Source organism: Nomascus leucogenys, chromosome 4, assembly GCF_006542625.1.
Source record: "Nomascus leucogenys isolate Asia chromosome 4, Asia_NLE_v1, whole genome shotgun sequence".
NCBI lineage: Eukaryota > Metazoa > Chordata > Mammalia > Primates > Hylobatidae > Nomascus > Nomascus leucogenys.
In genome coordinates, this window is record NC_044384.1 from 46,469,283 (window position 1) to 46,487,986 (window position 18,704).

The window sequence follows — 18,704 nt, forward strand, 5'->3', positions numbered from 1 at the left end:
TGAAGGAGGAAGCCCCTTATAAAATCATCAGATCTTATGATAACTTATTATCATGAGAATATCATGAAGGAAACCACCCCCATAATTAAATTACCTCCCACCTAGTCCCTCCAAGGAGACATGGGGATTATGGGAGCTACAATTCAAGATGAGATTTGGGTGGGGACACAGCCAAATCTTATCAATTACTAAGTTCACATGAATTTGAAGAGTATTTGAATTTAATTTATGATTATAAGCCATTTGGTAGCATGCTAGGTATAACATATAACCATATATATATATATATATATATAACCATATATATATATATATAACCATATATATATATAACCATATATAACCATATATATAACCATATATATAACCATATGTATATAACCATATGTATATAACCATATATAACCATATATATAACCATATATATATACAACCATATATATATATAAAACCATATACACACACACACACACACACACACACACAAACACAAAGATCCAATAGCTGTTACCTTGGACTTTTGGCCATAAGATAATAACACAAACTCACCATTTTCTAAAAGATGGCTGGGTCCAAATTATTTTTCTGACAAAATTGGAACCTGTTCCAATGGCCAAACTGTTTTTCCCAATAGTTAATCCAAGGAAGGCTGTGGACCAAAATTTGGATAAAGAGGTCTTTATGGTAATTCATTTTTTTAAAAAAAGGCTCTTTTACCTTTTATTCTTCAATTTCAAATGAGTTTTTAATGTTTTCATTTCAGTTAGATCATAAAGAATAAATCTTAGAACTTGCAACTTAATAACAGCAGATTCAAAGCAGGCAGAGAAGGAAAGAGGAAGACAGAGAAGTTTAGAAGACTCTAGTTAATTCTGTAGTTGCAGGTTAATCATTTTAGCTCTAAATTTCTTTACTATGCAGAAAACCAATACTGGCCATTGCACCCAGGGATCCCTGGTGTCTTCTTGAAGGCCAGCTGACTGTCCTTGGCTCACTGTCTCAGGCAGTCTCCCCTAGGTGTCTTAACCTCATAATGCAGATTTCCTCCAATCCCCCAAAAATGATCCCTTAACTTTCCAGACTGTATGTCATCCTCCTCTTAGGGGAGAAGCCAAGGCCACTTTGTCTGTGGGGCTTCAGCAAGGAAGAGAAGAAGGAGGAGGGGGAGGAAGTATTTCTGGGAAGAGGGTAAATTTAAGCTCCTCTGGTGCAAGAAAGTTGGCATGAAAGGTTTTCACAGACATAAGAGGAAAATCACTAAGAGGAGTAAATAGAAACAGAGAAGAATACACATTCATACACAAAAGACGTACTGGCAGGTCATTTCTTGATCTTGCAGTCTAGAGTGTCAGCCCTTAGGTTCCTCTCTCACCTTTGCAAAGACTCTTAAGGGAGTCTCTGCTCAGAATAAAACACTGGTCCCTCCTTCACCCTCTCAAGGACTCCAGCAGGGACCTCTACTGAGTACAGGACCACAACCTTGTGCCAGGCATCCCTGTGCACAACCCTGATTTGGGGTGAGTGTCCCCATCATACTTAGCTCTCAGCTTTCTTTCCAGTACAGCTATATAACCCTTTGCGTGCCTGCTTATGACCTCACAACAATGATATATTACCTTTTCGAAAGCTGATCCCTGGCACTTAGAGTCAGGACTAATGCATGTCCTTTGCTGGCAGATGTGGTTATAAACCCTTACATGCCAGTTACTGGGTCTATGAGCATGTAAAAAAGCTCCCCAAATAAGGAAGTGGACTATCTAGTTCAGATGCTGGGTCACCAGTTTGATTACAGAGAAAGCTAATCCTTCAACTGATGGGGTCCTTCCTTGTTTGGTTTCATTAAGCTAATACGTGAAACCAAAAGTGAGTGTCAAGCAGTGCAGAACACAGAATTGATAAGGAGGAGCAAGGTTCACAAATCAACTTTTCCACTAGTGAGGGATGAGGGGGGCAAAAATGAAGAGGTTGAACATTAAAATCAAAAGAAGGAATGTTTATGTCTTTTGTGGAAATGAGAAATGAACTTCCCTGAACTTGAGTGCTGCCTTCCTTTTTGTCCTTTTATGGTGTCTTCCAGTTGTTATCATGAGGATTGTGAACTATCATGGTGCTGGTGAGAGGGTCATTTAGCATGAAAATGGCATTATAATAAAGCTTGAGGTCTTTTTGTAGTTGTTCAGTCCAGTTGACCATCTTGGTTCTAACTAGTCTCAGCTGGCCCAGTTACAAAGGAAACTTTTTCTCCAGGCATCCTGTTTCTTAAAGATAAGCAGAGTTAGAGAAGGGTTGAAATTCAGCTATGTCATGTAGGCATTATATTGGGGAACAGTCACACTTTTGTAAAATCCCCGCTTGAATGTGCACTATACTCAGTTGCTTGTAATAAACAGAATAAAGCAAAAGTAACAGAACATCGTTTTTATGATTAGGTTGCAAAAATTCGTGACTTTTATCTTGCTAGCATTGTCTTTCTTGCCATCTTGGTTACTTGCTCTGATGAATCAAGCTGCCATGTATTGAGATGCTCTATGGAGAGGCCTACAGTGTGTGGAAACAACATAAGCTTCAGTCCACCCACCTTTGAGAATCAACCACCCTTGAGAATTGCTGCCAACAACCAGCAATGTGAGAGCAGAAGTATTTGTAGTATGTTAGAAATCAGGTCCTTGCCAGTCATGGTAAAAGACCCAGAGCTGGAGAACCTAGGGGATCACAGAACTGGTGAGATAATAAATAGTAATGAATTTAGCAACAAAGTTTGGTTATGCTTTTTATGCAGCAACAGGTAGCCAATGCAGGCTCCTGATGCTACACTTGGAAATCCATCACTGCTTTTTTTTGCCATGGAAATACAATGCACTATTCCTAGCTGATGACTGATTGTTGCAGGTATACTAAGGCATGCATGCTTCTGGGAAAAATAGGATCCTCTATGGCAAACTTTGAGGATTCCCGGTGGCTTTTTCAAATATTCCATGAACTGCATAGGATGCTTCAAACTTTCCTCCCTCTCTCGTTTACTCTGGGGCAGACTGAAACTCAAGACTGGCAGTGTGCCCTGACTACTGCTTCCTCCCAATTTCCTTTCTTACAAGCATTTCCCCTAAAAATATCCTTGCACTTGTAATGCTTTCTTGATGTCTAGTTCTCAGAAGATGCAGACTAATACAACAATTTACCATTAAAACTATCTTCTTTCAAATGTTTTTCATAGTTGTTTTTATTTTTTTTAAAAAAACTAGATTTTTTGTTTTAGAGCAGTTTTGGGCTCACAGCAAAACTGGGTGGAAAGTTTAGAAAGCTCCTTTTATCCCTTCTCCGCAACCCCCATACTGTCTGCATCCCATACCAAACATCCCACATCCAAGTGGTACACTTGTTACAACAGCAAACCTACATTGACGCATCATTATCACCCAAAGATCATAGTTTACAATAGAGCTCACTCATGATGTACATTCTATGGGTTTGGAAAATGTATAAAGACATGTGTACACAACTATAATATTATTCAATAGTTTCACTGCATTACTTAAAAAAAATCCTTTTTTGCTCTACTTATTCCTTACTTCCTCCCACCTAACTCCTGGTAATCCCTGACCTTTTTATTGTCTTGACAGTTATGACTTTTTAAGAATGTGATATAGTTGACATCATATAGGATTCAGCCTTTTCAGATTGACTTCTTTCACTTAGTAAAATGCATTACATTTTCTCCTTGTCTTTCCATGGCTTGATAGGTTATTTCTTTTTAAACTTTAAAGATTGACATATAGAATATGTATATACTCATGGGGTATGTAATGATGTTTTAATACACATAATATATAGAGTGATTAGATCAGGGTAATTGGCATATCTATTATCACAAACATTTATTGTTTCTCGTGTTGGGAACATTCCAAATCCTTCTCCTAGCCATTTGAAGCTATATATTATTGTTAACTATAGTCATTCTACATTGGTACAGAACACTAGAACTTATTCCATCTAGCTGTAATTGTGTATCCTTTGAAAAATCTCTTTCTATCCCCCCTTTCTCCTACATTTCCCAGCCTTTAATATCCTCTGTTTCAATTTTTACTTCTCCTTTGAGATCAACTATTTTTTAACTTCCATACATGAGTGAGAATAAGCAACATTGAAATTTCTGTTACTGTCTTATTTCATTAACGTAATATTCACCAGTTCCATCCATGTTGCTGTGAATGACAAGATTTCATTCTTTTTTATGGAGAGTAGTATTACATTGTGTATACATATCACATTTTCTTTGTTCATTCACCTGGACACCTAGGTTGATTCCATATCTTGGCTATTGTGCATAGTGTAGTGATAAACATGGGCATGCAGATGAGTTCTTCAATACTGATGTCCTTTCCTTTGGATAAATGCCCAGTAGTGAGATTGCTGGATCATATGGTAGTTCTATTCGTAATTTTTGTGGAATTTTCATACTGTTATCCATAGCAGCTGTACTAGTTTACATTCCCACCAGCAGTGTAGAAGAGCTCCTTAGTTTTATTTATTTATTTTTTTGCATTCTCACCAGCTTTGTTAGGCAGTTTTTGCATTGCAATAAAGAAATACCTGAGGCTCAGTAATTTATAAAGAAAATAGGTTTAGTTGATTTATGGTTCTTCACACTGTACAAACATGGTAGCAACATCTGCTTTGTTTCTGGAAAGAGCCTCAGGAAGCTGACAATCATAGTGGAAAGCAAAGTGGGAGAAGTGGGAAAAGGCATGTCACATGGTGAGAATGGGAGCAAGAGAGAGAGGGAGGAGTTGTCACACACGTTTAAACAACTAGATCTTGTGAGAACTCACTCACTATCCCGAGGACACCACCAAGCCATTCATGAAGGATCCACTCCCATGACTAAAACACCTCCCAACATGTCCCATCTCCAACATTGGGGATTACATTTCAACATGAGATTTGGAGGGGACAAATATTTAAACTATATCATTCCACCCTTGGTTCCTCAAATCTCATGTCCTCTCACATGGCAAAATAAAAAAGTCTTAACTCATTCCAGTATCAAGTCCAAAGTCCTAAGTCTCATCTGAGACTCATCTACTTCCAACTTTGAGCCTATAAAATCAAAGCAAGTTATTTACTGCCAAGATGCAATGGTAGTATAGGCACCGAGTAAACATTACTATTCCAAAAAGAAAGAAATTGGTCGAAAGAAAGAGGCAACAGGCCTCATGAAAGTCTGAAATCCAACAGGGCAGTCACTAAATCTTAAAGCTCTGGAATAATCTCCTTTTACTCCATGCCCCACATCAAGGGCACACTGGAAAAGGTCAGTTTTTAAGACCTTGACAGTTCCATTCTTGTGGCTTTGCAAGGTGCAGCTATTCTCATGAGTTAGAGTTGAGTGACTGTGGATTCCAGGTTCAGAGTGCAAGTTGTCAGTGGAGCTACCATTCTGGGGGCTGAAGGGTGGCAGCCATCTTCCCACAGCTCCACTGGACTGTGCTCCAGTGGGGATTCTCTGTGGGGTCTCCAACCCCATATTTTCCTTTGCCATTTTCCTAGTAGAGGTTGTCTGTGAGGGCCCTGCCTGGGTCAGGCTTCTGCCTGGATCAGATCTTCTGATCAGGCTTCTGCCTGGGCCCGCAGGCTTTCTCCTACATCCTCTGAAATTCAGCTAAAAGCCTCCAACCTTCCTTCATGCTTGCATTCTGTGCACCCACAGGCTTAACACCATGGTGGAAGCCACCAAGGCTTATGGCTTGTGCCCTCCAGAGTGGCAGCCAAAACCATACCTGGGGTCCTTTGAGCCATAATTGTAGCTGGAGCAGCTGTGATGCAGGGGGCGGTGTTCCTAAGCTGAGCAGGGAAGCAGCATCCCAGGCCTGCCCCCTGAAACAATTCTTTCCTCCTAGGCCACTTTTCCTGTAATGGGAGGAGGTGCCTCTATGATCTCTGTAATGCCCTGAAAGTCTTTTTTCCCATTGTCTTGGATATTAGCACTTTGCTCTCTTTTAGTCATACTAATCTTTCTAGCAAGTGGTTGTTCTGCAGCCTGCTTGGAATTTTTCTCTGCCACATGGCCAGGCTGCAAACTTTCCAGACTTTTACACTCTGCTTCCCTTTTAAATATAAGTTTCACCTTTAAGTCATTCATTTGCTCCCATATATGATAATAGGTCATTAGAAGCAGCCAAGCTACATCTTGAACACTTTGCTGCTTAGAAATTTCTTCTGCCATATACTCTAAGTCATTACTCTTAAGTTCAAACTTCCACAGATCCCTATGACAGGAACACAATGCAGTCAAGCTCTTTGCTCAGGTGTAACATGGGTAATCTTTACTCCAGTTCCCAATAGCTTCCTCATTTACATCTGAAACCTCATCAGTCTAGCCTTCACTCTCAACCTTTCTATCAGTATTTTGGTCACAACCATTTGACCAGTATCTTAGAAGTTCCAAACCTTCTCTCATCTTCCTGTCTTCTTCTGAGCTCTCTAAACTCCTCCAATCTCTGCCTATTACTGAGTTTCAAAGTCACTTGCACACTTTCAAGTATCTTTATAACAATGCCCAATTCCTTGTTACCAATTTTATGTATTAAGCCATTTTTGTATTGCTATAAAGAAATACCTGAGACTGGGTAATTTGTAAATAAAAGAGGCTTAATTGGCTCACAGTTCAGCAGGCTATACAAACATGGCAGCAACATTTGCTTAGCTTCTATTGAGGGCCTCAAGAAGGTTACAATCATGGAGGAAAGTGAAGTGGGAGCAGGCATGTCACATGGCAAGAGTGGGAGCAAGAGAGAGGGGGAGGAAGTACCACACTTAACCAGTTCTTGTGAGAACTCACTCACTATCATGAGGGCAGCACCAATCTATTCATGAGAGATCCATCTCTATGACGGAAACAGCTCCCATCATGCCCCACCTTAAACATTGGGGATTACTGCTCAGCATGAGATTTAGAGAGGACAAATATCCAACCTATATCAACAGCATTTGTTATTTTTTGTCTTTTGATAATATCCATCCTAATTTGGCTGATGTAATACCTCATTGTTGTTTGCATTTCCCTAATGATTAGTGATATCAAGCATTTTTGAGAAATATCTGTTCAGGTTATTTGCCCAAGGTTTTTTTGTTTTGTTTTGTTTTTTGTTTTTTTTTCTGTTGAGATGTTTGAAGTCCTTGTATATTCTGGATATTAAGCTGCAGTTTGATTAATAGATTGCAAATATTTTCTCCCATTGTGTACATTGTACTTGCACACTGTTGCTTGTTTGCTGTGCAGAAGCTTTTTAGTTTGATATTATCCCATTTGTTTATTTATGCTTTTGTCGCTTGTAATTTTGAGGTCTTATTCATAAAACTTTTCCCAGGACAATGTGTTGAACCATTTCCTGTGTGTGTGTGTGTGTGTGTGTGTGTGTTTGTGTTTATACTAGTTTTAAAGCTTCGGTTCTTACATTTAGTTCTTTCATCCATGTTGACTTGATTTGTGTATAGGGTAAGAGATGGGGTCTATTTTTATTATTCCGTACATGGATATCAAGTTTTTCAGTACCATTTACTGAAGAGACTGTCATTTCCCCAAAGTATGTTCTTTTTGTCTTTGTCAAAAATGAGTTGGTTGTAGATATGTAGATTAATATCTGGGTTTTCTATGTTGTTTAGTTGGTCTATGTATCCATTTTTATTGCCAGCACCATGCTGTTTTGGATATAACAGCTTTGTAGTCAGGCAGTGTGGTACCTCCAGCTTTGTTCTTTTGCTCAAAATTGCTTTGGCTTTTTGGGGTTTTTGTGGTTCCATAAAATTTTTAACTTTTTAAAATTTCTATGAATAATGTCATTGGTATTCTGATAAGAATTGCATTTAAACTGTAGGTTGCTTGGGATAGTATGGTCATTTTGACAATATTCTTTCAATCCATGAGCTAGGATATCTCCATTTTTGTATCCTCTTCAATTTCTTTCATTAGTGTTTTGCAGTTTTTCTTGTAGAGGTCTTTCACCTCCTTGGTTACATATGCTCCTAGTTATTTTTTTTGTAGCTATTGTAAATGAGATTGCCTTTTAAATTTATTTTTTGTTTATATCTTTATTAGTGTATAGAAACACTACTGATTTTTGTATGTTGATGTTGAATCCTGCAACTTTACTGAATTCATTTATCAGTTCTAAGCGTTTTTTGGTGGAGTCTTCGGGTTTTTCTGTATACAAGAAATGAAAGACAGGCAATTAGACTTCCTTCTTTCCAAAATAGATGCTGCCCTGTATTTCTTTCTCTTGGCTAATTGCTCTGGCTAGGACTTCCAGTATTACGCTGAATGAGAGTGCTGAGACTGGACATCCTTGTCTTGTTCTAGATCTTACAGAAAAAACTTTCAGCTTTTCCCTCTTCAGTATGATATTGGCTGTGATTTTGTCATATATGGCCCCTGTATTATATTGAGGTACTTTTTTCTACACCTAATTTATTAAGAATATTTTTTATTATGAAGAAATGTTTAATTTTATCAAATACTTTACTTGCCTTTACTGAGATGATCATATGGTGTTTGTCCTTTATTGTGTTGATGTAATGTATCACATTTATTGATGCATGCATATTGAATCATTCTTGACTTTCTGGGATAACTCCCACCCGATCATGGTGTGTTATCATTTTGATATATTGTTGGAATTAGTTTCCTGGCATTTTGTCGAAGATGTTTCTGTCTATGTTCATCAGAGATATTGGCTTATAGTGTTTTTTGTTGTGTCCCTGTCTAGTTTTGGTATCAAGGTTACACTGGTCTTGTGGAATGAGTTAGGGAGAGTTCCTTTCATTTCAATTTTTTGGAATAGTTTTAGAAGAATTGAAGTTATTTTTTTTCTTTCTTTTTTTTTTTTTTTTTTTTTGAGACGGAGTCTTGCTCAGTTGCCCAGGCTGGAGTGCAGTGCGAGATCTTAGCTCACTGCAAGCTCCGCCTCCTGGGTTCAAGCCATTCTCCTGCCTCAGCCTCCCCAGTAGCTGGGACTACAGGCGCCTGCCACCACGCCCAGCTAATTTTTTTGTATTTTTAGTAGAGACGGGGTTTCACCGTGCTAGCCAGGATGGTCTCAATCTCCTGACCTCGTGATATGCCCGTTTTGGCCTCCCAAAGTGCTGGGATTACAGGTGTGAGCCACTGCGCCTGGCCAGTTATTTCTTCTTTAAAGGTTCAATAGAATGCAGTGGTAAAGCCATCTGGTACTGGATTTTTTAGGGGGGGAAGACTTTTTGTAACTGAGTCAATCTTATTACTTGTTATTGCTCTGTTTAGGCTTTCTATTTCTTCTTGGTTCAATCTTAATAGGGTATGTATGTCTAGGAATTTATCAATTTCCTCTAGGTTATTTATTTTATTGGCATATAAATTGTTTATAGTAATCTCTAATTGTACTTTTATCTTCTGTGGTACCCATTGTGATAACTCCTTTTTCATTTGTGATTTTGTTTTTGGGTCTTCTCTTTTTTTCTTTGTTAATCTAGCTAATGGTTTGTCCATTTGTTTATCTTTTAAAAAGCTAACTTTATGTTCTGTGAATCTCTTGTATTTTTTAGTCTCAATTTTATTTACTTCTGCTTTTGATCTTTAGTTCTTTCCTTCTACTTATTGTAATTTTGGTTTGTTCTTGCTTTTCTAGGTCCTTGCCGTGCATCAGCAGGTTATTTTAAATCTCTCTAGTTTTTGCTGTAGTCATTTACTGCTATAAACTTGCTTCTTAATACTTTTTTGTGTGTCCCATAGAATTAGCATATTGTGTTTCTATTTTCATTTATTTCAACTATTCTTTAATTGTATTTTTAATTTTTTTCTTCATTCACTGGTCTTTCAGGAACATGTCATTTAATTTCAATGTATTTGTATTTATTTATTTATTTATTTATTTATTTATTTATTTATTTATTATTTGAGATGGAGTCTTGCTTTGTCACCCAGGCTGCAGTGCAGTGGCACAATCTTGGTTCACTACAATCTCTGCCTTCTGGGTTCAAGCGATTCTCTGGTTTCAGCCTCCTGAGTAGGTGGGATTACAGACACATGACACCACTCTTGGCTAATTTTGTGTTTTTAGTAGAGACAGAGTTTCACCATGAGCCAGGCTGGTCTCAAACTCCCGACCTCTGGTGATCCACCTGCCTTGGCCTTTCAAAGTGCTAGGATTACAGGCGTGAGCCACCATGCCAGGCCCAAAATATGATTCTTAATTAGACTGATACCTTGTAGGTTTTCAAGTGAACCACTAGGGTTCACTTTCCCCTATTTGAGTATGTGGGATTTTTTATGTGTCTTATCTCAGTCTTGATAAGTATGCAGGTCTGTTTCATCTAATATTTTGCTTTTTAAATCTTTATTCATAAATAATTATAGACTCATAGGAGTTTAGACATAGAGTCCTGTGTACCCTTCCTCCAGCTTCTTCCAGTAGGAGTATCTTGTATTGTATATACTGTACTTGTTGTCAGTATTAAAACCAGGAAATTGAGATAAGCCTAATCATTTCATGATTTTTTACATATTTTCATGTATATATGTATGTGTATGTTTATTGTTATATGCCATTTTATCTCGTATAGATTCAGTAACTACCAATACAATCAGAATATAGACTAGTTTCATTCCCTATGCTACCCTTTTTATTCATATCCACTGTCCTTTCTCTGTCTCCTGACAACCGCTATTATTTTCTCTATCTCTAGTCTTGCCGTTTGAAGAGTGCTATATAAATGAAACCCTATAACATTTAACTTTTGATTTGGGCTTTTTTTATTAAGCATAATGCATTTGAGATCAATCTGGGTTGTTGAAGGTATTAAGAGTTCATTCCTTTTTTATCACTGAATGAGATTCCATTGTATGGATATACCAGAGCTTGAAACTATCTGCCCTTTGAGGGACATTTAGTTTGTTTCCAGTTATTTGCTACTTTGAACAAAGTTGCCATGGATATCAATGTAGAAGTTTTTGTGTGAACATAAGTTTTTCATTTCTCTCGGATAAATATCAAAAAGTGTGATTTTGGGGATGTGCATTAAGTGTAAGTTTACTTTTATAAAAAACTGCCAAACTGGTCTTCCAGAACGGCTTGTACCACTTTATCTGAATGCCAGCAGTGTATGAGAGATTCAGTTTCTCTACAACAGAACATTATTTTTTTTAAAAAACTTTCAGCCTAGACTAGTAAGTATATAGTGATATTTCACTATGGTTTGAATTTGCATTTCCCTAATGGCAAATTGCGATGTACATCTTTTCGTGTGCTTGTTATTGAACTCTCTTTTTCATACAGTGTCTGTTCAAACATTTTGCCATTTTCCCATTGTAATGTTTGTTTTCTTATGATTGTGTGTAGAGAATTCTTTCTTAATTTTGAAAATACAAGATTTTTAATCGGATATGTTATATGTAAATACATTCTATGTTTTAGTAAAGTCTTGTCTTTTTGTCTTTGAGGGTGTTTTATAATGCAGAAGTTCTTAATTTTTCTAAAATTCTACTTATCACTTTTTTCTTTTATTCATCATGTACTTGGTGTCACACACAAGAAATCTTGCCCTAATCCTGTCATAAAGAAATTTCTTTTCTAAAAATATTATAGGTTTACAATTTATATTTAGATATATAAGCCATTTTTAGATAGATTGTGTATAAAATGTGAGATTTAGCTTGAGCTTCACTTTTTTGCCAGTGAATATGTAATTATTTCATCACCATATTTTAAATTACTTTCATTAAATTTATTTTGTAACTTTGTCAAAAATCAGACATGTTTGTGTAGCTCTATTTCTGGGTCATCTGTGACCATTCCATTTATCTATTTGGCTATCCCTCTGCCAATATCACACTTTCTTGATTGCAGAGTTTGCATAGTAATTCTTAACAACAGGTAGAGTGATTCTTCCCTTTTATTCTTCTAAATTTATTCTGATTTAGCTGATATAACAATGATGATATTTAAAATAACAATGGAGACAAGCATAGTATAAACTGCTTTTCTGGAAAATCCTCAAAAGGCTGAGGAATTAGTGGCATCAACTTCATCAAAAAATTGGATTAAGTGAACCACTAAAATAATAACTCCCAAATTGCATGACAGTGGGCAATTGTCCATCACTCAGGCAAAAGTCCATAGTGTATTCTCTGGACTGGAGGCAATAGGTAACACTGAGAGAAGAAAAACTAACTTCAAAAGAAGAAAACTTAATCAAACTTATACATTTTGAATGTTGAGGCTATCTAACTCTCATTGCCTAACTGGCTTCTAGGACTCTGACAGGTAAGTCTGTACTCTGCAGACATGGAAATGTAAAGAATCTTGTTCTTGCCTATTTGTTTGTTCCTTTAATTTTCATTTCTGTAGTGAGATTGCAGATTTTGGTTTCACTTGACTATGCTGCTGGAATCAGGGTTGGTGAATAAGAATCTGGGCCAATTTAATAGGCACACCATATATTTATTGGTGATTGTTCATATTCTCTGTGCCTTTTTCTATTGAATAATTTTTCTATTACATATTGACTTGTATGAGTTTATTACATATAAATGTTTTACTCTTATATGGGTTTCAAATAAATCTTCTAGTCTACTATTTTGTTTAAGGTGTCTTTAAAAAGTTGTAATTATCTATATTATTTGCTGATATTTTATGAAAATGGAATTTTATCATTTTCTCATTGTGATTTTTTTGCTATGTTAAACAACCGTAACAGTATCTAAAGATAATTTTTTATTTGGAAGGTGGTTTCTACCTGCTAGATTAGATAAAGGATTGTGTGGTTCACAGATTAGCATTGGTCCTCTTGGGAGGGTCATATAGGAACAAATAACTCTTTGACTATTACTTCTTTTTAAAAAGCCCTGTGTTTTCCTAAGCTACAATGTCCTTTATTTTACCTCTAAGGCTGTGAACGCTATAACTGCTTGGTCTTTTCACTTCTGCCTTCTCTTCTCTTCTTTTTTCATCTTTTTTTTCCTTACCTTTCCATCCCTGTATTACCCAGCTTCTGAATTAAAAGTGTATAAATCTCTTACCTGAAATCAGATTCAAAGACAGTTTATCTGAATGCATTTATAATTGATTTTTCTCTCAATTATGTTTTCCCTTGGAAACAATACTATTGATGACTTTTTTCCTCACTATTTACTTAACATCTCAGTAGTATTTTTTAGAAATTGTCAAGTTACATTGGGATGGATTTCCATTGATTCATACTGTTAAGCTAATTTAAGTATAATTTATTTACTTATTTATATAATTTTTTTGAGATAGGGTCTCACTCTGTCACCCAGGCTGGAGTACAGTGGATCAATCACAGCTCACTACAGCCTCAACCTCCTGGGCTCAATGAATCCTCCCATCTCCGCCTCCTAAGTAGATGGGACTACAGGCATGTGCCACCATGATCGGCTAATTTTCAATTTTTTTTCGTAAAGACATTGTCTCTCCATGTTGCCCAAGCTGGTCTTGAACTCCTGGACTCAAGCCATCTGCTACCTTGGCCTCCCAAAGTGCTGGGATTACAGGCATGAGCCACCAAGCCTGGCCTAAGTATAATTTAAAATATATATATTTTTTAATGTGAATAAAATAAACTGTGTTTTTATCCCTAGGAGAGAGATATATCAACTTAACAGTCTATTTGATCATTACTCTTCATCAGTGATAAATGTTAATACTAATATTGAGGAGAAGGAAGAGAAAGTGACTGAAGCAATAAGGGAAACAAAGTCATCAAAAAATGAATTACATTCTCTATCAAAAACAGTGAGTTTTTCATATTAGAAATAAAAAATACTGATTTTTGTTTTGAGTTATAAATAGTAAACTTTTTGTCAATAATTAAATAGCAATTGGCCAATTTTTTTATATTTAGCCAATTTGCCTATATTAGTTTTCTATTGCTACATAACAAATTACCACAAATTTAGCAGCTTGAAACAGCACCCGTTTATTATCTTAACGTTTTCCTAAGTCAGAAGTCTGGGCACAGCATGGCTCAAGTGGTTGCTCTGCCCCAGGTCTGGCAAGACTAAAATCAGGGTGTCAGTAGCCTGGGCACTTCTGTCTGGAGACTCCAGGATAACACTATTTTTAGTATACAGGTATCAAAATATCACACTAGACCCCCTATAAAAATGTACAATTATTGTGTGTCAATTAAAACAAAAACTGAAGAAAAACTTCAAATAAAAACTTCTTCAGTTTCTGTTTCAATTGACACATAATAATTGTACATTTTTATAACGGGTCTAGTGTGATATTTTGATACCTGTATATAATGTGTAATGATCAAATTAGGGTGACATTCAGCATTCTTTGTGTTGGTAACACTCAAAATCGCCCTCTTTCGAGGATTTTGAAAATCCTCATTGAAAATATAGAATGAATTATTATCAACTAGAGTCACTCTACAGTGCTAAAGAACACTACAACTTACTTCTCTTATTAAGCTATAATTTTTTTATCTCTTATCCAACCTCTCTCTATGCCCCCTATCCCCTACCCTTCCTAGTCTCTATTTATCACTATTCTACTCTCTGCTTCTGTGAGATCAACCTGTTTAGCTTCCATGTATGAATGAGAACATATGGTATTCATTTTTCTGTGCTAGGCTTATTTCACTTGACATAATGCCCTCCTGTTCCATCCATGTTGCTGCAAATAACAGGAATTAATTCCTTTTTATTGCTGAATAATATTCCCTTGTGTATCACATTTTCTTATCTACTCATCCATTGATGGAAGCAGGTTGATTTCATATCTTAGGTTTTGTGAATTGTGCCGCAGTAAACATGAAGGTGTAGATATCTCTTTGACATACTGATTCCTTTTTCTTTGGATATATAACCAGCAGTGGGATTGTTGGATCATATGTAATTCTTTTTTTAGTGGGGTTTTTTTTTTTTTTTTGAGGAATCTCCATACTGCTGTGATCTCCACTCCACAGTGGCTGTATTCATTTATAGTCCCACCAACAATGTTTAAGAGTACCTTTTCTCTGCATCTTCAACAGCATTTGTTACTTTTTGTTTTTTTGATAGTACCCATTCTAACTGGGGTGTTCAGTTTTGACATGATTTAATTCTTATGGTTTGAGAACTGAAGCCTTTGTTTCCTTGGCACCTGTCAGCCTGAGATCACACTCAGTTTTCAGAGGCTGCCGCATTCCCTGGCTGTTTGTTCTCTTCATCTCTAAAATCGGCAGTGGTGTGCTCCTGCTTGGAAGCATCTGACCTTTCATTATGACTCATCTTTCCTGAAGATGAAGCTTTCTTTTTCTGCCATATCTCATTCACTGTTGTATAAGAACATAATAGATAAAATAAATAATAGTATAGTAAAAGGAAATAATATATAAATTATTATGCCAATTTGCATTCCTACCTAGAGTTAAAGACATTCTTCTCTACAATAAAGCTTTTTAATTGTACCTCATTATGGTTTGTTATTAGTTATTGATGGAACTGAACATATTTTAATGACTTTTGCAGGGTGAGTTGTATTTCCTTTTCTGTGAAAACCTGCTCATGATTTTCCTGCTATATACTGAGTGTCATCTCACTTATTTGTAAGAATTTATATATCATGGATACTAAATATTTTCTAGTTACAAATGTTAAAAATATATTTACCCAACCTTTTTTCATTTCTTTATGGTAACTTCTGATGAAGAGATGTTTCAGTTTAATGTAGTATCAGATATAAATACATTCCTTTGTGCTTTTTCCTTTTGTGAACTTAAGAAATTTTCCCACCCCGGAGATTATAAAAATATTTTCTGTTATTTCATTCTCAATGTTTCTGAATTCTGCTTTTAATACTTATGTGATAGTTTTAGATGAAACTATGTTTAGAATGCTCAAATTTTTGGGTTATTTTTCTCGCTCTGCCTTCTATTTGCAAATTTGGAAATAAAAAGCTATTTCTACAATTTTTGGAATGCATATTTCACTTGCCAGATGTGATGCATAATTAATATGAAATTAATGTATGGGTGTAATGTGAAGTGAGTTTCCAGTTACTTTTTTTATAATATAGAAAACAAATTGGGCCGGGTGCAGTGGCTCATGCTTGTAATCCCAGCACTTTGGGAGGACGAGGCGGGCGGATCACGAGGTCAGGAGATCGAGACCACGGTGAAACCCTGTCTCTACTAAAAATACAAAAAAATTAGCCGGGCGTGGTGGCGGGCGCCTATAGTCCCAGCTACTCGGAGAGGCTGAGGCAGGAGAATGGCGTGAACCTGGGAGGCGGAGCTTGCAGTGAGCCGAGATCGCGCCACTGCACTCCAGCCTGAGTGACAGAGCGAGACTCCGTCTCAAAAAGAAAAAAAAAGAAAGAAAACAAATTGTTACAATACAATTTACTGATGAGTTTTCTTTATATATTTATACTCAGTGCTATCTCTGTCCCATATTAGGCTTTTATGTTTGTGTGGATCTTTTTCCATTCACTTTTTACTTTGACCTGTTTGCCCATCTGCACCTGAATACTCCATGGCTGCATCACTAAAATTCCATAACGTGTGTTAATTATCCATTATAGTGAATCCTCTGATCTTATATTTTTCTTTTGAGTTCTAGGCTTTTCTTGATTCTTGCCCTTCCATATAGGTTTCGGGATTATCTGGTTCTTTAAAATTTTTTGTTGGAATTAGGATTGAAACTGTATCCACTTATGGAATAATTGGGGAAGAAATCAAATCTTTATGATAGGGACTTCTAAATATACCCATGATCTATCTCTGTTTATTTGAGTTGTTTTCCCAAATTGAATCTTAATCAATATTCTTGGAACTTTCCAAAAGGCAAACTATGTCTTTGCAAAATCAGACAGTGATGAGATAAATTAACCCTTCCGTCTTCATCTAATGTTAAAGTTATTTTTAAAAATTGATTTGTAATGTGATCCTGATATGTTTATAAAATTGGTCTATATGGTAGAAATAGTTTAAAATTTATTATGGTTTAATTCATGTTCTAATATATAGGCAATTTGCATAAATATTTCATTTGACAAAAATGTTTTCTCTGGTTTGGGGATACAATTCTAAGTAGATTGATTTAGCTAATTGTGCTAATTGTGTTATTTAAATCTTTTATATTTCTGGTTTATTTTCTGACACTTCTATCAATTACTGTAAGAGATGAATTAAAATATCTCAGGGAGATAGATTACTTTTTTCATTTTTCCTAATTTTTGCTTTATGAATTTTGAAGCCATAAGTTTAGAATGATTAGAGTTGAGCTTTTTTATTATGCTTTTATTTGCAAGATTTGAAGTTATGAATTATTAATAAAGTTTGTGGAATGCATATTTCACTTGACAGATGTTAAGCATACTCAATATCTTTAACTTTTTCCTGAACAGTTTAGGGATTTTTTGATCCTCTCCTGACATATATTCAATTTTCCATCATTTTATGCATGTCTTATTTACTAATTTTCTTAAGATAATTTATTATTAATTTACACAATAAGTGTTTGTTTATATTTATTCCCAGGTTAATATTTTGCACAAAACTCTATCTATTCGTTAGACTTTCCTAATTGAAATTTCTTTTATCTTTTTTAAAAAAAGTTGTTTTTTTTTTTATTTCTTGGGATGGTAGTCTCACACTGTCACCAGGGCTGGAGTGCAGTGATGCGATCTCGGCTCACTGCAACCTCTGCCTCATGGGTTCAAGTGATTCTCCAGCCTCAGCCTCCCCAGTAGCTGGGATTACAGGTACGTGCCACCATGCTCGGCTAATTTTTGTATTTTTAGTAGAGATGGGGTTTCACCATGTTGGCCAGGCTGGTCGCAAACTCCTGACCTCAGGTGATCCACCCACCTCGGCCTTCCAAAGTGCTGGGATTACATGTGTGAGCCACCCTGCCCAGGCATTTTTTTAATTATTATTTTTAAACTCTACCTCTTGCAAATAAGATTCAAGATTTGAGATTTTCAAAAATTTTTTAAATTTTATTTTCATTTTTAAATGTCTTAATTTTGTCTCATTCATGCAGTGTGGAGAATATTAACCTGAATTCATATGAGAATGACTTACACTGCTACATAGGCAAGAGAGAAGGATCCAGAAATAGACAAGGCTGAAAACACTAAACAAAAACAAAAACAAACAAACAAAAAAACCAACCCACTAAACCAAAAACACTGGGCTGAAATACTAGAGGAGGAGGAAGTGGCATCGATGAGAAGGAAGAACCTGATCTTAAGTAGATAGTAGTACAAGTTTCTCTACATTTGCCCTTGTTTCTGTCTCCAGCCTCTTTCTTGCTCCCACTTCCCCTCCGACTCTATACTCTAACCACCTGAAACAACCTCAGGACAACAGAATGTGCCACATATTTTCATTCTTCCAACTCTTTATAAATCCTCTTCCCTCATAATATAATGTCTGTTTGACACTGTTCATTCTCTCAATCCTATCATTGTGTAGCTGAAATCTCTTATTTTAAATCTCAACTTGGAAGGAAGAAAATCCTTGGTGAAACCATCTCTTAACTTTCTTCCTTATGCTTTGAACTCTTAACTACATTCTGCGTTTACCCCTATGCTGGCACTTATAATACCCTGTTGAAATTAATGATTAGTTGTCTACTTCTTAAGGTTTTTAAGAGCAGGAAATGCATTGTGACTCTTTCTTTGTCTCTGCGTAATTTGTCCAATGCCTTTCCCATATTA

At 36.1% G+C, this 18,704-nt stretch overlaps 1 protein-coding gene across 2 annotated transcripts in view; it reads left to right on the top strand.

Moving 5' to 3' along the window:
* The window catches only part of CCDC178 (coiled-coil domain containing 178), a 506,700-nt gene that overhangs the window by 133,276 nt on the left and 354,720 nt on the right, over positions 1 to 18,704 (top strand). For both annotated transcript variants that reach the window (XM_012506252.2, XM_030810102.1), the window contains exon 12: positions 13,628 to 13,781. In XM_012506252.2, coding sequence (XP_012361706.1) covers positions 13,628 to 13,781 — 154 coding nt within the window. The remainder of the gene's footprint in view (positions 1 to 13,627; positions 13,782 to 18,704) is intronic.